Source organism: Cherax quadricarinatus, chromosome 33 (genome assembly GCF_038502225.1).
Source record: "Cherax quadricarinatus isolate ZL_2023a chromosome 33, ASM3850222v1, whole genome shotgun sequence".
Lineage (NCBI taxonomy): Eukaryota > Metazoa > Arthropoda > Malacostraca > Decapoda > Parastacidae > Cherax > Cherax quadricarinatus.
Genome location: NC_091324.1, coordinates 697876 through 719978, shown reverse-complemented (window position 1 = coordinate 719978; position 22103 = coordinate 697876). Strand labels below are relative to the sequence as shown.

The 22103-nt window shown below is 41.1% G+C and overlaps 1 protein-coding gene across 2 annotated transcripts in view; it reads right to left on the bottom strand.

Moving 5' to 3' along the window:
* Positions 1-22103, bottom strand: part of LOC128693900 (AN1-type zinc finger protein 4-like) — a 70670-nt gene that overhangs the window by 9600 nt on the left and 38967 nt on the right. For both annotated transcript variants that reach the window (XM_070090752.1, XM_070090753.1), the window contains one exon: positions 21424-21535. In XM_070090752.1, coding sequence (XP_069946853.1) covers positions 21424-21535 — 112 coding nt within the window. The remainder of the gene's footprint in view (positions 1-21423; positions 21536-22103) is intronic.

Genomic DNA, 22103 nt, shown 5'->3' with positions numbered 1-22103 from the left:
TGTTGTTATCATGAACATTGACGATTACAGGAACAAAATGCTCAATCTACTTACTGACCCAGATATTACAAACCTCTCACAACTAACCAAGTGGACAATCTTACTAAAACTTTTCTTCAAAGGACTCGCCGCATTCTGAGGGACTCGGAACAAGAGAAGAAACTTCTGCACACAATACCCAGCAACCCCAGACCTGCCAGAATGTACAGCCTGCCAAAAACTCACAAGCCTGGTATCCCATTGAGGCCCATATCTTCGGGAATAGGCAGTGCTCCCCACCAACTCTCAGGAATTCTCGCAAATCACCTCTCTAAACTCTTGGGCACTATCAGTCCAGCACATCTCAAACACTCGGGTGATCTCAGTCGCATTCGCAACATCAAGAACAAGAAACTTTCCAGCCTTGACGTAACTTTCCTATTCACCAAAGTACCTACTACACAAGCCATCGATCTCCTGCGCAGGAAAATTGACGATTCACTTGATCTTCCTATTCCAGCCAGCGATTTCATCGACCTTGTTGAACTATGTGTTGGTTTTACGTGTTTCTCTTTCTAAAATCACCTCTTTCAGCAGACTTTTGGACTACCCATGGGTTCGCCACTCAGTGCCGTCCTGGCGAACTTATACATGGAACATATGGAAGCCGAGCGTTTCTCCACCATTATTCCTTCGACTGTCACCTGGCTCCGTTATGTTGACGACATTCTCCTCATAACTCCCAGACGCTTCAACGTTCAAGCTCTCCAAGACAAGCTCAACCAGGTCGAGCCTTCAATCCAGTTCACAATTGAAGAAGCTGACCATGAACTTCGTTTTAAAGTCTATCGAAAACCAACCAACCAAAACGATCTTCTCCACTTCTACTCTCACCACAACACCAAAATTAACGTGGTGTAATTATAGGCTTTTTCCTGCGCGCACTCAGAATCTGCAGCAATGAGTTCCTTGAGGAAGAATGCACTATAATTGAACAAGTATTTTCCAAACTTCACTATCCTCGTCACTTCATCAGAGACTGCAGACGACGGGCATTAAAGATCTTCAACACACCCAGAGAAGACACTGCCGAGAAGAGATACATAGTCCTCCCCACCAACTCCATTACCAAACATGTTTCCAATATCTTTTCCAATACCTCATTCCAAGTATCTATCTCCACAACCACGACCATCAAGGACATCACCAGTAATAGACAGGACAAGCTTCCATCCTCTGCATGGGTATACATAATCCCTTGTAATGACTGCAGCAAATTATACGTGGGCGAAACATCAAGAGACCTCCAAACACGTATTTCAGAACACCAATATGCAAGCAGGACTGACGATACAAGGAATGCCTGTGTACAACACCGTAATTCACACAACCATTTAATTAACTACAGAAACTCAAGACTTATCGCCACAGAAGACAACACTCAATACCGAAGAATCCTGGAATCATCGCTTATCTCTATAACCAACAATTTCAACCAGAACAATGACAACTATAACATAGCTGAACCACTTGCCAAGAAACTTCTTCATCGCTATCCCACATAAGAACATAGGAATGGAAAAACACTGCAAAAGGTCTGCTCACAACTTATCCAATCTCCCTTCCAAGCTACCAAAGATTTTAGACTCTATAACCCCACTCGGTAGATCATCAGATGCAGCATTCTCCACCTGACCTCAACATTCTGAACCTGACTATAAATACTCGCGTACCTTCCACCCCAGGTAGATCTGTTTGTGACTTGAAAAAGCCCACTGTGTGGGCGAAACGTTGTCAATAAAGGATCACATTAAACTGCATATGTGTCTATATTTCCATGTTTGGTGTTACTTAGGGAATCACAGTAACAAACTATAAGCCAGCTACCAATGACTCATTATGGCGTCATCGAGCAAACATTTTCAGTACAGTCAGGCCCTGATCCACCATGAAGCCTGGTCACAGAGTCACAGACCGGGCCACGGGGGCGTTGATCCCCAGAACCCTCTCCAGGTAAATTCCAGGTAAGTCAATTTGCATCAAGCGCATCACCGCCAACCAAAACCCGCATAAAGGGGTACCAACAGCTAGCGTTATAATGCGGTAACAATATTAAACTAGGTAAATAATGTATATGATTTGAAATATTTGTAAAAATGGCCAAATTAATGGCCACATTTGCATAAATGGCCAAACTTATTTTTCCTGGCCAAAAAGTTAAAAAAAAGAGCTGATTTCACAGATTTTGCCATAAAATGGCCAATCTGGCATCCCTGGCTCAGATACTTCTGCCATAGTTGCTCTCTCTACTAGGTCATCAATTAACGACATATTTTCTAATTGTGATACTAAGCTCTCCGAATCTCAATCGGAATCATAAATCTCTGCGTGAGCAGGAAACAATGTATCATCAATTAATGCACTGACAGTTTTTGCGGTGTAATTCCTGTTATACTTCACACCGAGATATTTGGCTACTTGACAACACATCTGAGGTTTTAAAGTACTTAACTTCGACAAGGTCAGATTATCAATTAACTGTTTCACTTTGACCTACATCACGTAAATAAGTGCATTACAGAGAGTGATTATAGGAAGCTATGACCCTTATAGGAATTCACTGAGCATTAGTGTTGGTTGTCTTAGAGTTAGAGCTCGTTAACAGTATTTCCATCTCCTTGGATCAAGAGACTCGGGCAAGTACATATATCCACTTATTATGTTGTACTAGACTAAACTCCAAGTTTTTAGATCAGGAAACTACTCAAAGTGTTTGACCATAGATTTACAAGTATGTCAATTATTATTATTATAATCAAAAAGAAGCGCTAAGCCACAAGGGCTATACAGCGCTGCAGTGTAGGGAAGGAAGCAAGGGAATTGGATGGCAGAAGGGAGGGGGGATGATCAGCAGGTTACAGAAAACAGCGGGGCAGGGGATAGTACGGGGGTAGAGGGTAGCAAGAGATTCAAGTAGAAAGGGCTGAAAGTATCAGAATTTGTGAAGTCAGTCAGTCGTTGTCAAAAAGTCAATGAGAGAGTCCGGATGAAAGGTGGGTCCATCAGCGAGAAGGGAAGGTAAAGAGAGAGCAGCGGGGCGAAGACGACGATAGAGGTAAATTCTGCGTGCTCGTTGATAAAGTGGGCAGTCCAACAGAATGTGGCTGACTGATAATGGAGCTTGGCAATTCTCACAGAGAGGAGCAAGACGCCTCTCCATGAGATATCCATGAGTAAGACGAGTATGGCCAATGCGAAGACGGGAGAGAGTAGTCTCCCAACCTCGACACTGGTGATAAGAAGACGGCCAGTAACCTATACTCGGTTTAATAGACTGAAGTTTGTTGCCGAGCATAGTAGACCAACGTTGTTGCCAACGGGTGCGAAGGTGGGAAGATATTACAGCAAAATAGTCCGTACATGGAATACCTCTATAAGAAACTGGTAGGTCATGTACTGCTGACCGCGCAGCAGTGTCTGCCTGTTCATTGCCCTGTACGTCAACATGACCAGGGACCCAACAAAAAACAATATCTTTATGCTTAGTAAAGATGCGGCGTAGCCAAAGTTGGATACGGAGGACTAAGGGGCGAGGTGTATCAAATTTTTGTATAGCCTGTAAAGCACTAAGGGAGTCTGAGACAACCACAAATGATGACACAGGCATAGATGCAATACGGATAAGTGCTGTAAGGATGGCATATAATTCAGCAGTAAAAATACTAGCTGAAGATAGTAAATGCCCTTGTACGACGCTGTCCGGAAACACTGCTGCGAATCCTACGCCGTCAGAAGACTTAGAGCCATCTGTGTACACAGCAATGGCATGAGAATGAGAGTGAAAGTGGTCAAGAAAAAGAGAGCGGGAAGCGACCGTAGACAGTTGGGCTTTCGAGCAAGGGAGGGAGAAAGAACAGACTCGAACAGCTGGAACTTCCCAGGGGGGTAGGGAAAAGTGAGATGCTACATGTACATAGAAAGGTGGTAGTTGAAGAGAAGACAAGAGCGAATGAAGGCGAAGAGAGAAGGGACGGAGTAAGCAAGGGCGGCGAACAAATAAAGAATGTCTACTAATATCAGTGACCATTCTATAAATGGAAGGATTGCGGAGATCATGAGAGCGTACATAGTAGCGCAGGCAATGGGCATCACGGCGATCGGATAAGGATGGAACGTTCGCTTCTGCATAGAGGCTTTCGACATGGGAAGAGCGAAAAGCACCAAGGCATAAACGTAATCCTTGGTGATGAATGGGGTTAAGGCTAGAGAGAGTAGCAGGAGATGCCGCTGAATAGATCTGGTCACCATAATCAAGTTTCGATAAAATAAGGGTGGAATGTAGGTGAAGGAGGGTTCGACGATCAGCTCCCCACGAAAGATGAGCAAGGGTTTTAAGAAGGTTCAGCCGGCTGTGACAAGTTGCCTTCAGAGAGGTAATGTGAGGTTTCCAGGATAACCTACGATCAAAGAGGAGGCCCAGAAACTTGACTGTATCACGTTCAGGGATACGGGAGCCATAGAGGTACAAAGGATGATCGGAGATGACAGAGCGTCTAGTGAAAGTGATTTGGTGGGTTTTAGTGCTGGAAAATTTAAACCCATGTGTGGTGGCCCAATTGGAAACACGGTCGACTGCATGCTGGAGAGAAACTGTAAGGAGGTGACAGTCAGCGCCTGCACAGGCAATAGCGAAGTCATCAACATAGAGTGATGACCAAATATTTGATGGAAGACTAGAGGCCAAATCATTAATAGCAAGGAGAAAAAGTGTTGTGCTCAGAACACATCCCTGGGGGACACCTTCAGCTTGGATAAAGTCCGGGGAGAGCACATTATTAACCCGAACACGGAAATGCCTGTCAGTTAAAAAGTTCTTAAGGAAGGATGGTAGATTGCCTCGAAGGCCTAAGGAGTGGGCTTGGGCTAAAATATTATACCTCCAAGTTGTGTCATATGCCTTCTCAAGGTCAAAAAATATGGCAATAACTGAGTGGTTATTCGCAAAGGCATTACGAACATACGTATCCAAGCGCAGTAAGGGGTCTATGGTAGAACGTCCCTTACGAAAGCCATATTGACGAGTGGAGAGACTGTTGTGTGTCTCTAAATACCACACTAAACGTCTATTTACTAGACGTTCCATTACTTTGCAAACTGCACTGGTAAGAGCAATGGGACGATAGTGGGAGGTTTCATGTCCCGTAGTGCCTGGTTTGCGGAAAGGGAGAACAATGGCGGATTTCCACAGCTGTGGAAGAACTCCTTGTGACCAAATAAGATTGTAAAGGCGTAATAGGACTGCAAGGGCTGACTGATGTAAATGTTGTAGCATACGAATATGAATGTCGTCGGGCCCAGCTGCCGATGATCGACAAGCTGAGAGTGTTGCCTCCAGTTCTTGAAGTGTAAAAGGCACATTATACTGTTCTTCTCTGAGAGAAGAAAAGTCCAAGGGTGCTAACTCTCTGGCAGACTTTGAGGAAAGAAATGAGGGGCATAGATGGAGTCCCTGAGAAATACGGACCAGATGATTGCCAATTTCATTGGCAACATCTAGTGGGTTTGCTATATCAACACCGGCAACCCGCAGAACAGGAGCCGGGTCAGGAGAATATTTACCACTCAGTTTTCGTACTTTTTTCCAGACTGCACTCATAGAGGAAGCAGAGGTGATGGTGGAGACATAATCTCGCCAGCAAGTGCGTTTAGCGTCACGGATGACACGGCGAGCGATCGCACGCTTCTGTTTAAAATCAAGGAGTCGCTCTGTGGTTCTATTGTACCGGTACCTGCCCCATGCAGCGCGTTTCAAACGTACTGCACGAGCACAAGCAGGAGACCACCAAGGCACGCATTTCTGAGAATGCCTGCCCGAAGTTTGGGGTATAGAATGAGAAGCTGCGGTGAAAACGGAGGACGAGAAGAGGTGTAAAAGCTCATCGATGGAGGACGAAGAAGGAACCTCTTTAAAAACAGTCAGGTGTGAGTAAAGGTTCCAATTTGCCCGATTAAATTGCCAGCGTGGGGTGCGAAGAGGTGGCGAATATGAAGGGGAAGTAAGAATGATTGGGAAATGATCACTGTCATGTAAGTCCGGGAGAACAGACCAAGTAAAGTCTAATGCGGCGGAGGAAGAGCAAACTGAGAGATCGATGCAAGAGAGAGTATGAGTCCGAGGATCAAAATGGGTGTGAGTACCTGTATTTAAAACATGGAGGGGGTGGGTGGCAAGAAAAGCCTCTAACTGAATTCCACGGGAATCACAGTGAGACCCTCCCCAGAGGAAATGGTGGGCATTAAAATCACCAAGTAACAGAATCGGTGGCTGTAATGACGAAGCAAGGAAGGCAAAATCCGGAATAGATAATGCCCGAGAAGGAGAGAGATATAAAGAACAGAGCGTATACCACCTATGTAAGTGGATACGGGCTGCTGTGTAATGCAGCGAAGTATGAACAAATAGCTGATGGTACGGAATATTAGTGCGGAGAAGAAGGGCACTTTCATTAAAGGTCCCATCAGGAAAAGGATCTGAAGAATACAATAAATTATAGCCTGCGATGTGAGAAATAACAGCAGAGTGTAATTTTGGTTCCTGTAAGCAAACACCAACAGGGGCAAACTGGGAGAGTAACATCTGAAGCTCACCCCGATTACCCCTGAGGCCGCGTATATTCCACTGTAAAAAGGCCATGATTGGCAATGATAAAGATACTTGAAATCCGCAGGTAAGGGTTCCTACGGACTAGAAGGGTTAGAAAAGTCCACATGCGGAGGCAGTGGAAAATGTTCAAGCAGCGAAGGAACGGTGCGCTGTGAAGAAAGGAGTTGCGCAGATGGAGCAGAGGAGAGAGAAAGAGCGGAAGGTGGATCAGTGTCCATCGATGGTTTGATCTCTGCAATATATTCAGAGATTGCTTCAAGTGTTTCGGAATTCAGAGATGTCGTATGGGAGACAATATTGGGAATGGTAGGGGGAGGATGAGTAAAGATTGGAACTGTACCAAGGTAGGGGGGGCAAAAGGGTGGAGGGAACTGGAGAAGCGTGGCAGGGGACAGAAGAGACAGGAACCTGGGAGGTGGCAGAAGAGGAAGAAACTTGGGAGGGAACAGGGGAGGAAGGTACATTACGAGGAGGAGGGTGAACCTCTGCACTTGTAACTGAGCCAGTGAGAGGGGAAGAACTAGGGACAGAGACAGGGAGGGTAAAATGAGGAGGTGGAAGATGGGTAGGAGGTGTTACCGGACCTTTTTTTGACTTTTGAGAAGTAGAGGGACGATTGGGAAGAGGTGTCGTACGAGGTCTCGTCGATACTGAGGCTTGTAAGAGAGAACTCGAAGAAGCGAGATTAGACTGAGGCGTTGAAGTAGGGACGTCTGAGCCGAGGACAGCAAAAGGATTAGATACAGGAGTGATTATGGGAGAGGTAACCACAGAGGTGGGTGTAGAAGATGGGATACCAGAAGTGGGGGGACGTTTTGAAACACGGGAATAAGAAACACGTGGGAGTCTCCCTTGGAGGCGGAGATGAGAAACTGCCATGGCATAAGGGAGACCTTCTGTCTCTTTGAGGTAACGGATTTCCCGCTCGTTTAAATAGACCTGACAATGGCGAGAATACGAAGGGTGAGCCTCATGACAGTTAAGGCAAGAGGGAGATCGATTGCAAGACGTATTAGAATGGTCATCGGCACCACAGACTGGGCATTCGGCGATAGATCTGCAATATTTCGCTGGATGGCCAAATCGCCAGCAATTTCTACACTGTTGTGGTGTAGGGATCACCTTTCGAAATTGTAACCGATGTCCTGCTATATAAACTGAGGATGGGAGTTCTCGGCTGTCAAAAGTTAAACGAGCCACATTGCTAGGGTATCGTCTCCGCCCACGGGCAGGAAGAACGTAAGTGTCTACCTTGAGGATTGGGAGATCTTGGAGTTCCAGCTGTTCTAGAATGTCGGTGCCACATGTCTGGAAATTTTGTTGAACTATGGTATGGGGCAGAATAACGGTACCACTACAAGAATTGAGGGAATGATGTTTTTCAAGGGTGACAGGAACAGTATCTATATGGGAAAGACGAGAGAGCTCACGAGCCTGGGTAGCATTCTGTACGGTAATGATGCGCGTACCGCTCTTAAGAGCATGAAAAGAAATATCTTTACCAACATGGCGTAGGAGTGCCTTGCCAATACTATGGTCAGAAAGATAGGCAGTAGAGGAAGTTGGTCGTAAAGTGAAGAATTTAGTCCACTGTTCAGTCTGAAACTGAGCGTGGAAAGGTAGTGAAGGACGTGTCGATCGTTTCTGAGAAGAACGAGAAGGTGAAGGTGGAGAAGTATCATCAGTAGGTAATTGTCGCTGACGTTTAGGCGTGGGACCAGAGTTGGTCCGACGTGGAACGGGTCGGCGATTTGAAAATTGCCGCACCGTAGAGGGAGAGGCCGGAAGCATAGTCAGAGGAGAGCGAAGGTCTGATAAATCAAAGGAGTCAGTCGAGGCCTCAGTACCTGAAGCGGGTGAGGAAACAGCACCGGCAATAGGTACAGAGGCATGAGGAATGTCTGAAGAGTGGTCCAAAGACGAGGCGGGGTCAGAACGGGGTGCGGTATCAAGAAGGGGCCCGGGGGTACCAGGTTCATGGACTAGGGCTGCCATGGTTAGGTTACTTCTTTCTTTTTGTTTTTAAGAAAAAAAAAGAAAGAAGAAAAGAAAATAAAAATAAAAAAAAAGAAAAAAAAAGGGGGGACCGGGGAGGGATAGTTCCTAGGAGGAATGAAAGGGTCAGAAATCTCCCTCCGCGCCCAAGAGGACTCGACACCGCTAGTAGCGCAGATGCAGCATGGAACCCGTGCCATACCCTACCCTTCATGCCAGTAAACCAGCAATCTGGGATAGCAACCTCACATCTGCCGAGCTACCTCGGTGGACAAAAGAGAGGGCGGCCGGATATCCGCCACAAAGCATACCTCCTTCAGCCACCACCCCCGGAATCCGAAAGGTGGCTTCCAGAGATACACCCGTCGCCCAAAAGACACCCAAAGCTACTCCGGGATACCGGAGAGGGATCGGGACATCCCTAGGCAATCCAGATTCCACGGCAAACTACGCCACCGCCAAGAAACCTCAACGGAATGGGATGGACCCCGGTGTCCTTTCCCCTACCTAGGAACTAGCGCGCCTGTGGGAGAAATCACGAAGGCTAAAAAGAGGAAGGGCAAAAGGGAGGGGTGAGGAGGAGGAGGAGGAATGGAAAAAGGGGAGGATGGGGAGGATGGGATAGGGGAGGGGAGAATGGGGGGTAATTAGGTTCGGTCTGAGGAAGAAGACCGACAGGGCTAATTCCTCAGACCAAGAGCCTCTTCACCACGCCAAGGAGCCCCCCTTGAAGAGGCAAGTATGTCAAAATAGACAATTTCCCCAACACCTTGAATCGAAAGACTCCCGGACAAGCCCCCCCCCCCATTTGTTACAAAAAACGCGATATCTGTTAAGCATCGAGATCTCCAGAGAATACTAGAAAGGTCTGCCCCTCTAGCATTCAGCCTGTTACTGGGTTTTTGTAACAAGTAGTCAGTATACTGGTCCAATTATCCGTTAAAGTTTATCATAAGTATTTTAGGATCACAACTGATAGGATACTAACTAATCGAAATTAAAATTAAGATATGTTTCTTAATAAAATTAAAGTTGTCTAGGTGGACAAAATCAAAGTAAATTAATGATGTAAATTAGGATATGAACTCCTACACTTCCCTTGTACAGCAAAGAAACATTATACAGAATTAATGTGCTGAGGGCACATATCTTAAGTACCGTCTGGTACGTTGTCAGCAATTATACAATAATAATATATATACAAGTGAGTGTGTGTGAATGTAAGTGCTCCACTTAAACAGTGATTGACTAAACGTCAGAACAGCTTGCTTGAACAGTACGGCGAACGATTCGCTAAACAAAAATGTCACAAGCAGCAACAGCACTGAGTCAGGAACAAGGAGACAACATAACGACCCTAACCGGGGACCTTCAGCAGATCCTCCATAAAAGGCGTAAAACTCCCTTAATACTAAATCTAGGTTCAACATAACCAAATCCCCGACTACGACAGCGTGCAGATGCCAGAACAGATTAGGTCAGAAGCTATAGCTCAGGACCTGGGGTATCTAAGAGTGTCAGTACGACACACAACCTCGGTAAAAGGTCGAAAATCACTATGCTCTGTGAATAGAGTTACACAGAGTTAAGAGAATTATGTTTTGTCTCACCACCGAAATCATACTCTGCCAAAACAGAGTCTAAATAACGAACAAAACCAGAGACAAGAGAGGGAGGTGTTGGTCAAACCAGCACCAGCAGAGAAGAGAGAAATAAAGGCAAGGCAGTCTAAAATCCCAGGTGCGATCACGCGACTGATCACATGACTCGCCCAGGTACTCCAGAGAAGCCGCCCCTCAAGGAAGGTTCCTTGATGTTGGTGAGGGGCTCTTGATTTAGGGAATTGGATCTGTGCTCCAGTTCCCCGAATTAAGCCTAAATGCCTTTCACCCCCCCCTTAGGCGCTGTATAATCCTCCGGGTTTAGCGCTTCCCCATTGATTATAATAATAATAATCCAGAGAAGCCGGCAGGTAAACAAGCGAGCGGTAGTTAGCCACTCAACACTCAAACAACGAGCACATGTGTAAATGTTACATCCTACCTATTGATATAAGCTAAGTCAAATAATTATATCAAGCAAGATATTCTCAATTTAGCTAATACTGAAAATATCAGCAATATAAACTTATATCAAAGATAATGTACAAGATAATTACAATATATATATATGTACATTATTTATAAACATTGTGCCCCATTCATGGGGCGCAATACTCTCCTACTAGGTCTTCAAGGTGGATACACCGAGTATCCCTGTTTTGTGTGTCTTTGGGATAGTAGGGCAGATAGCCAGCACTATGAACAAAAGATTGGCCACCAAGGACCAGCTTCTTACCGGGAAATCACAACGTGGAAACTGTGCCACTAGTTGACCCCAAGAAAATTCTGATGCCACCACTCCACATCAAATTAGGGCCTATGAAAAATTTTGTGAAGGCCTTGAACAAGAATGGAACTGCTGTCAAGTACCTTGAGTCAAAGTTTCCTCGTATGAGTGAAGGCAAGCTAAAGGCAGGAATCTTTGTTGGCCCTCAGATTCAAGAACTGATGAAGGACAAACATTTTGATGAAGCATCAGCAAGTGTCGAGGTGAATGACTATTTTCATTCAAGCAGATTATCTACAACTTCCTGGAAAACAGGCGCTCCCCCGAATATGAAAAAAAATGATGCAAGACCTGATCCCAAGTTTCCAATAACTTGGGTCAAGAATGTGTGTGAAGATGCACTTTTTGCACTCACATCTTGATTATTTTCCCAACAACTGTGGGAACTACAGTGAGGAACAAGGAGAGTGGTTCCAGTAGGATATTCCTGTGTTCTTGAAACTAACAGAATGTGCTTTTCCATGATTACTTGCCTAATTTTAATAAATTAACAATTTATTAAAAATTCACATTTTTTATCATTAATTTGTATTTTATTCAAAATCCTTACATGATAGAACAAAATGGTTTAGTTATTTACAATCAGCAGCCCAAGAATATGTAAGATCGCAACCATGAATAAAAATAAAAATTAAAAACATTCCAAATGCAGACCAATGTAATAGTTGGGATAAGGTGAAGGAGAGGTTCCATACAAGACTCAGGCAACTGCTGATGTGAGTGAAAACAAAAATTAAAAAAGTTACTCTATCTGGTGAAATTAACTACAGGCAGGTCCCGCTTTACAGCGTTTTGCTAATGTAGCCGTTTTCAGTTATACTCATTCTTCATTTACTCACATTTCCTACAATAAATGTATTCACCACTCTCTACAAGCTAAGTACGAAAATATTTTAATGTAAGAAATACGTGTACTGTATATGCATTTTTTAGGCCTAGCTGTATTACTCACTTCATAAATGATAGTGTAAACGTGTTATTAGGCTTTTATATGCATTTGAAAGTGAAAAAAGGGTAAGCTTCACTTTACAGCGATTTTCACTTCACAGCAGTAGCCCAGAACCTAACCTGCTGTATAAGTGGGGCCCTCCTGTGTACTGACAGGTAGTCTATGAGGCTTAAAGTGTTTTCAGTATATATCTGATATAGTTTTTCCTAGAACAAAGGAAAAATTTTTCAAGACAAACTATGTAAATAAGGCGTGGCCAACCTTCCGTATTCCATGCGCCATTTTTTCACGCTTTAGTTCAGATGTGTCATACCATACCTTATTCAGTTCTTTAAAAATTATGTTAATATGGACATATTTAGCATTTTTACATGATTTAATATAAAGACAAGGTAAACATTACTTATTTTAATGAGAGTTTCGAGTCTGCTTTAATTTCAAGCTTGTAATGTTAGGAGTTAAATTAGTTACTGAGAGCAGCAGAAAATTCTTCAAATTTCTATCAGTCGTGACCTCAGTCTGTTTTTGAACAATTTCATGGATGAAGATGCTTTTCACATCTGTACGTTGTTCCAAAATAAGAGATATTACTCTGGGCAAATTTTCTTAGCTCTGGAAAATGTTCACTGGGTAATTATCGCCAAAAAATAATTATGTCAGAAGCGTTTGGGACTGAGGGATTAGATTTTCAGTAACGAATTTGCTTTCAAATCAATAAGTTCCATTTGTACGTTACTAGGCATCTTCAGGATTTTTTTTTTCTCTAAGTGAAAATGGGTTTATAAATGCGAGTAGAGTCTTTTTCTTTCGCAAGATCACTAAAACGACTTTTAAATGACTCTTGAAATCTTATTTTTTCAATATATTCTGTAAAATTGCCATTATCTTCAGCACATTCACTCTGTTCTTTTAAATGAGTAAACTGGCGCAAATGCTCATTTTCTAATTGAGAGGTTAACAGTTTTAACTTCATCTTGAATGCATTGACATCATTTATTAAGCTGGGAAATAATTTGTTCTAGCCCTGCAGTTTCAAATTTCTACAAACCGGTTATTGGTTAATATTTTTGGTATAAGTGGGCTTGCTTTTTTTATTATCACTGGGGTATAATGCACCACTTCTAATCATGCAATGTTACATTTCTGGCTCATGCGCCATAAGTTGGCCATCCGTGATGTTGCTGAACCTTGAGTGATCATTGTTATATTGCATATAACATGTGCTGATAACATGACTTAACAAATGAATAAACACAAACAGAAACGACTAGATTATAATGAACAAAATTGCATGGCTGTAAGGCAGAATTTCCGATAAATTTACTGGAATACAATGATTCCCTAAACAAAGAGGAAAATATGCGGAAATAGTAAAGAATGATGTGAGGGAAGATGGAGATGTTTGGAACAGGAAGAAAGAACAGGAATTGATATAGAAAGTGAACTTTCAGGTTAGTTTTTAGTTTAATATGTTTATTATACATCCCATACCTATCCTGTGGGAGGGAGTCAAAAGATGACAGAGGTACACAGTGGGTCCAGGGACCGGACCCCAAAGTTATGACAGCTGAGCAAGTTACAAAGGTAAGGGCAGAAAGTATAGAAATACAAAGATATATACGTATATATATATACGTATATATAAATATATATATATATATATATATATATATATATATATATATATATATATATATATATATATATATATATATATATATATATATATATATAAAATGGAACGTTTTTGAACGTGTTCACAAAAGAAGAATTTTTAATGTAGCGGATTTTAATCACGTATATGAGCTGGAATGGCGGACAGTGAAATAACTAGAAAAAATACCACATATAACATTTGAAGAATTAAAGAATAGTAGAAATTGAATTGAAGACCAATAAGGCCCCACTGAATTAGCAAATGGAAGGTGGCCCGTGTCCTGGTAGACAACGCTTTCGCTTCACATGCTGGGTGTCCGTGGTTCAATTCCCAGCAAGGGTGGAAACATTGGCCGTGTTAAAACCCGCGATCAGAGAGTTCAAGACTCCAGACCGACGCGTTAGCGAGTTTTGAGACTCGGATCGCGGGTTCTAATCCCACCCGTGGTTTTTTTGTTTGCAATCGTGTCATCACGATTTCGTGAGTCAGTTCCTTACACTTGTCCTGTTCACCTAGCAGCAAGTAGGTACCTGGGTGTTAGTCGACCGGTGTGGGTCGCATCCTGGGGGACAAGATTGAGGACCACAATGGAAATAAGTTAGACAGTCCTCGATGACGCACTGACTTTCTGGGGTTATCCTGGGTGGCTAACCCAGGAGGACATCTAGTCGTTTCTGTTTATGTTTATTCATTTGTTAAGTCATGATAGCAGCACATGTTAACAAAAAGCATGGGGGGATTTAAGGAAAACGGAGTTTACTGCTCTAGGGTAAACTCAACAAAAAAATTGAGCATTAAGTCACGAGTCTGTCAGTAAGTTTATAAGAAGAGTGTTTCTATTTAATCCAAAATCGCAAGTTTTACCTATTCGGCACGAGATTTTATATATATATATATATATATATATATATATATATATATATATATATATATATATATATATATATATATATATATATATATATAATACATAAGATGGATCCACCTCTGGTGTAAATTGTGGGACCAATAGCCTCGGAGATGTGGACATACGTATGTATGTATGTGTATATATATATATATATATATATATATATATATATATATATATATATATATATATATAAAATATATATATATATATATATATATATATATATATATATATATATATATATATATATATATATATATATATATATAATATATATATATATATATATATATATATATATATATATATATATTATATATTATATATATATATATATATATATATATATATATATATATATATATATATATATATATATATATATATATATAATGTCGTGCCGAATAGGCAGAACTTGCGATCTTGGCTTAAATAGCAACGCTCATCTTGCCATATAGGACAAGCGAAAATTTGTATATGCAATAATTTCGCCAAAATGATTCTGAACCAAACGAAAAAAATATATTTCAATGCGTCTGTTTAGTATTAAATTACTGTAAACAAATCTAAAATATATTTAGTTGGGTTAGGCTAAAATAAATTGCTCTTGTTTAAACAAGGTTAGGTAAGTTTTCTAAGTTTCTTTTGGTGCAAAATTAAAAATTTTTACATTAGCATTAATGAAAAATATATATCTTTAAACGTGTAAGAGAAAATTTTGGAAAGGACTTAATTTTAAATGAGTTCTTGCTAACTGACCAGTTTTACATATTCGGCACGACATATATATATATATATATATATATATATATATATATATATATATATATATATATATATATATATTTATATATTTATATATATATTTATATATATATATATATATATATATATATATATATATATATATATATATATATATATATATATATATATATAATAAACAACATCGAATTCTTTATCATAATAATGTGGAAGTAGGTCGTGCCCAAGGGTTAGGCAAGTGAAGAATTCCCTGTATTAAGATCCCAAGATGCTGCTGTGTCAGACAGGAATGTAGATGAATGGTTCAGAGAACCGACAACTTGATAAATTAGACACTTGCAACACTTGGGTATCTTGAATGAGGTAACGTTTCGCCATACACTGGCTTCACCAATCCAATATATATATATATATATATATATATATATATATATATATATATATATATATATATATATATATATATATATATATATATATATACTGATGACGATAATGATAGCAATGGTGATAATTTTGGTAAGTGATGTAGATAACGATGAGCTAAGTACAGGTCACCAGTGGTGACCTGTAATTAGCTCTGAGAAGAATTGTCTTGTGTGCTCTCTGTGAATCTGAACCAAGATGTCCTCTCTTGAGCAACTCTACCAGCAGCTAAAAGAGGAGCTTAGGGTGAGGAAAACAAGAAGATTCGCAGCAATCCTCCTGTTGCAAGTCCTCAGGTCTAAAGGGGAACCTGGTCAGTGGCCGGGCAACATGGAACGAAGCTGAAGATCAAGAAGACTGTTGGAGTGGCAGAAACAACGAAGAACCAGAAGACTACTGTGGAAACTTCCAACCCATTTTCGGTGCTACCTGACGAATGTGAGTTGTCTACTGGGAACGTCACAACGAGCACCAAGGAAGCATTGGCGGACGAGAGTGAGTCGACATCCCTTGAAACCCCAACGAAGACCATCCAGAACGTCACGACGAACTCCGCCAGTGAAGGTAGGAACATTGTTTTAGTTGGGGACAGTCAGGTAAAATTTATTAATAGGGCTTTTTGTCTTAGGGACAGGAAGAGGAGGCAGAGAGTATGTTCTCATGGGGCTGGGATGGGGGATATTGTTTGCCATCTAGACGATATCATGAAAGGTAATGGGAGCAATCCTATTATCTGTCTATGTGCGGGAGGCAACGATGTAGGCAGACGAAGGAGTGAAGACCTGATTAGCAGGTATAGGACAGCACTAGAGATAATTAGGAAGAAGGGTGGGAATCCTGTGATATGTGGCATTTTGCCCAGGAGAGGAGTTGGAAATGAATGGTTGTCCAGGGCAATTGGTGTCAATTGCTGGCTGGACAAACACTAAGGAAAATTCAGTAACATTCATAGACAACTGGGACCTCTTCTACGGTAGAAATGACATGTATGCCAGGGATGGGGTTCACTTATCTAGGTTTGGGGTGGGAGCACTGGCCAACGTAGTGGAGGGAGCTGTTAGGTCTTTAAAGTAGAAACAGATAGTGGTATGGGTTTTTTTTGTGCAAAATCAATAAATTCTCAGTGTAGCGACAGTGTGAGTTTTAGGGAAACCAGTAACAGGCAGAATGTGGCAGAGTTATTGGAGAATATTGGAAACCCAGTGGCACTAGATGACAAGGACAGTAACAGATATAGTGGAGGAACAGAAATCAGCAAGAAAAGAGAAAGGAGGTTTTCTAAAGATATTTTATACTAATACAAGTAGTGTGAGAAATAAGATGGACGAACTGAGATTAGTTGCCAGTGTGGGTAACATTGATGTTTTTGCCATAACTGAGACGTGGTTCAATGTGAAAAATCGGGACATGCCTGCTGAATGCCACATTCAGGGTTTTAAATTGTTTCAAGTAGATAGAAGTATCGGTAAGGGGGGTGGGGTGGCACTCTATGTCCGAGATCGTTTAAATTGTTGCATAAAAACAGGTATAAAGCCTGAAATAATACAGAGTCTCTCTGGATATAATTTTCAGAGGGGTACGAGAAATTTATTTTAGGCGTGATATACCGTCCCCCAAACTTGGATAGGAACCAAAGGAGACTACTTTCAGAGGAAATTGTTAAGGCTAGAAGGCATGAAAATGTAGTAATTCTAGGGAACTTCAACGTTAGTCAGATTGATTGAAATTTTTTGACTGGGAATTTAGAATCTAACGACTTACTAGTAGTTCAGGATTGTTTTATGAAGCAGTTTGTGACAGAACCTACAAGGGGAAATAACCTACTTGACTTGGTTCTGGCAAACAAGGAAACCCTCGTTAATATTTTAGAAATTACAGAGGAATTCGGCGCAGGCAGGCGACCACATATCAATTACCGTAAGCATTGAATGGAAGTATGATAGTAGGAACAACTCAGTAACGGTCCCAGATTTTCACTTATCAGATTACAGTGGGTTTAGAGAACACTTATCATCTGTTGACTGGGATAACGAAGAGAGCTATAGATATGACAGCTTTCTAAACACTATACATGCAGCCCAAAGAACGTTCATCCCGTATAAAGAAATTAGATTGAATAGAAATGACCCAAAATGGATGAGCAATAGGCTCAAATATCTTTTAGGGCAAAAGAAATGAATTTATAGGCGCATCAAAAGAGGTGAGGGTCATCTTATGAATCAGTATACTGACATTAAAAGGGACATTAAAAAGGGGATAAGAAAAGCTAAAAGGGACTACGAAATTAAAGTTGCTAGAGATTCGAAAACTAACCCAAAATGTTTTTCCCAGATTTATAGAACAAAAGTTAGAGATAAGATAGGTCCCCTTAAAAATAACTTTGGGCATCTTACTGACAAGGAGAATGAAATGTGCTCAGTTTTTAATCATTATTTTCTCTCGGTTTTCACACAGGAAGACACTAATATCCCAGTAATTAATTTTTATAGTGGGTATGAAGACGATAAATTATGTAATATTACAGTCACTAGTGAAATGGTTATCCAACAAGTAGACCGACCGAAACAAAATAAATCCCCGGGACCTGATGATTTTTTTTCAAGGGTTCTTAAGGAATGCAAAATGGAACTCTGTGAACCATTAACTAATATTTTTAATTTATCTCTACAAACAGGTGTAGTGTCTGATATGTGGAAGATGGCTAATGTAACTCCTATTTTTAAAGCAGGGGACAAGTCGTTACCGTCAAATTACCGCCCAATAAGCCTGACCTCAATTGTAGACAAATTACTAGAGTCAATTATAGCTGATAATATAAGAAGTCACCTGAATAGGCATAATTTGATTAATGATACTCAACATGGTTTCACGAGGGGCCGTTCCTGCCTAACTAATTTACTAACTTCCTTCAGTAATAGCAAACATAGAACTTAAGCTAAAGGAATCTTATAGGAATCTTATAGAAACCCAAAGTATTTCTTTTCTTATGCCAAATCAAAGTCGATAATAACATCCAGTATTGGGCCCCTACTTAAACAAGATGGGTCCTACACAGATGACAGCAAGGAAATGAGTGAGCTACTCAAGTCCCAATATGACTCAGTTTTTAGCAAGCCGCTAATAAGACAGAGTCGAAGATCAAAATTAATTTTTTATGAGCCACAGAATTTGGTTAACACAAGCTATCTGATATCATCCTGACACCAAATGACTTCGAACAGGCGATAAATACTCCACAAAGGGGGCAGTAAAGCAATAGCAAAGAACTACAGACCGATAGCACTAACATCCCATATCATAAAAGTGTTTGAAAGGGTCCTAAGATACAAGATCGCCACCCATCTAGATACCCATCAATTACACAACCCAGGGCAACATGGGTTTAGAGCAGGTCGCTGTCTGTCTCAACTACTGGATCACTACGATAAGGTCCTAGATGCACTAGAAGACAAAAAGAATGCAGATGTAATATATACAGACTTTGCAAATGCCTTCGACAAGTGTGACCATGGTGTAATAGCGCACAAAATGCGTGCAAAAGGAATAACAGGAAAAGTCGGTAGATGGATCTATAATTTCCTCACAAACATAACAGTAAGAGTAGTAGTCAACAGAGTAAAGTCTGAGACGGCTACGGTGAAAAGCTCTGTTCCACAAGGCACAGTACTCGCTCCCATATTGTTTCTCATCTTCATGTCTGACATAGACAAGGATGTCAGCCACAGCACCGTGTCTTCCTTTGCAGATGACACCCGAATCTGCATGACAGTGTCTTCCATTGCAGACACTGCAAGGCTCCAGGCGGACATCAACCAAATCTTTCAGTGGGCTGCAGAAAACAATGTGAAGTTCAACGATGAGAAATTTCAATTACTCCGATAAGGTAAACATGAGGAAATTAAAACTTCATCAGAGTACAAAACAAATTCCTTCCGCAAAATAGAGCGAGAAACCAACGTCAAAGACCTGGGAGTGATCATGTCGGAGGATCTCACCTTCAAGGACCATAACATTGTATCAATCGCATCTGCTAGAAAAATGACAGGATAGATAATGAGAACCTTCAAAACTAGGGATGCCAAGCCCATGATGACACTCTTCAGGTCGCTTGTTCTACCTAGGCTGAAATATTGCTGCACACTAACAGCACCTTTCAAAGCAGGTGAAATTGCTGACCTAGAAAATGTACAGAGAACCTTCACGGCGCGCATAACGGAGATAAAACACCTCAATTACTGGGAGCGCTTGAGGTTCCTAAACCTGTATTCCCTGGAACGCAGGAGGGAGAGATACATGATTATATACACCTGGAAAATCCTAGAGGGACAGTACCGAACTTGCACACGAAAATCACTCACAACGAAAACAAAAGACTCGGCAGACGATGCAACGTCCCTCCAATAAAAGCAGGGGTGTCACTATCACATTAAGAGACAATACAATAAGTGTCAGGGGTCCGAGACTGTTCAACTGCCTCCCAGCATACATAAGGGGGATTACCAATAGACCCTTGGGCGTCTTCAAGCAGGCACTGGACAAGCACCTAAAGTCGGTACCTGACCAGCCGGGCTGTGACTCGTACGTTGGAATGCGTGCAGCCAGCAGTAACAGCCTGGTTGATCAGGCTCTGATCCACCAGGAGGTCTGGTCACAGACTGGGCCGCGGGGGCGTTGGCCCCCGGAGCTCTCTCCAGGTAAACTCCAGTAAAGCTTTTGAGGCCGTTAATCATGATAAAGAATTCATTCAATATTGATAAATTAGACACATGTGCAACTCTTGGGTATCTTTATTGACGAAACGTTTCGCCACACAGTGGCTTCATCAGTCCATACAAAGGAGAATCTTGAAGAACAGGAGGAGAATGAGGTAATCAGTCCCTCAACCTTGAGTCGATGTGGTCAGTCCATCAATCTTGATCCATTCTATTCAAGATTGATGGACTGACCACATCGACTCAAGGTTGAGGGACTGATTACCTCATTCTCCTCCTGTTCTTCAAGATTCTCCTTTGTATGGACTGATGAAGCCACTGTGTGGCGAAACGTTTCCTCAATAAAGATACCCAAGAGTTGCACATGTGTCTAATTTATCAACATGTCGGTTCTCTGAACCATTCATCTTCATTCAATACTGTTTATTTGGATTTTAGTAAGGCTTTTGATAGAGTACCATATTATCAGAGATTGTTAAAGAAAGTGGCAGCTCATGGCACTGGGGAAAAAGTGCTGTCATGGATCGAGTCATGGCTCACCAATAGGAAGCCGAGTGTGCATAAATGGGGTTAAGTCTGAGTGGGGATCTGTAACAAGTGGCGTTCCACAGGGATCAGTTTTAGGCTCATAATTGTTTAAAATATATATAAATCCCAGTAATTTGTTTACCTTATTACGTACGCTGATGATGGTCATGACAATAAGAGGCATGATGATGAGTTTGTTGATAATGATGATGGCCTTGATGATCATGATCTTGATGATAATGCTGATGGTGATGATGACAGTAATAGTAACGAGCATCTCTCTAATGGGACGGAGAATTAAGTCTCCACCAATCCTGTCGCTGAATTATCCAGAAAAAGGTTTAGCCTTTGATAAAACGTACAATAATAATAATAATAACAATAATAATAATAAGCATAATAATTTTTAATAATTATAATCCTCACAGAGAGATGTACATCAGATACCTTGTTCCTGAGCTTCATGTCAGCCATTTGTGCTCTGATCTCAGCCATACGAGCCCTGGTCTTGGTCTCTTCCTCAGACACATGTGTGTGTGTCGTCTCCTCTCCGCCACCGCTGCAACACACACCTTCACAATTAACAATAAATCACAGTACATAGCATTTGCATTCTTTATTTCTGCAAGGAAAATATATTTTTCGCCCTCTTCTAGAATAAGTTACGGTTTTGTCTTACTACAACTGCAGAGTTGAAGCACATTATAAAATGTTGAAGCACATTATAAAACGAGAGAAGGCTATTCTTCATAATAACGTATGATGATTTTTTTTTGTCAGTTCCTCCCCAAAAAAAAATAATGATTTAATAGCATTCTCAGATAACCTGAGTGTCCAAAGTGAGATCTCACAATGTTGTGAAAGATGCGGGACTTGTATTAAGAAAGATGCGAGACTTATATTAAGAAAGATGCGAGACTTATATTAAGAAAGATGCGAGACTTATATTAAGAAAGATGCGAGACTTATATTAAGAAAGATGCGAGACTTATATTAAGAAAGATGCGAGACTTATATTAAGAAAGATGCGAGACTTATATTAAGAAAGATGCGAGACTTATATTAAGAAAGATGCGAGACTTATATTAAGAAAGATGCGAGACTTATATTAAGAAAGATGCGAGACT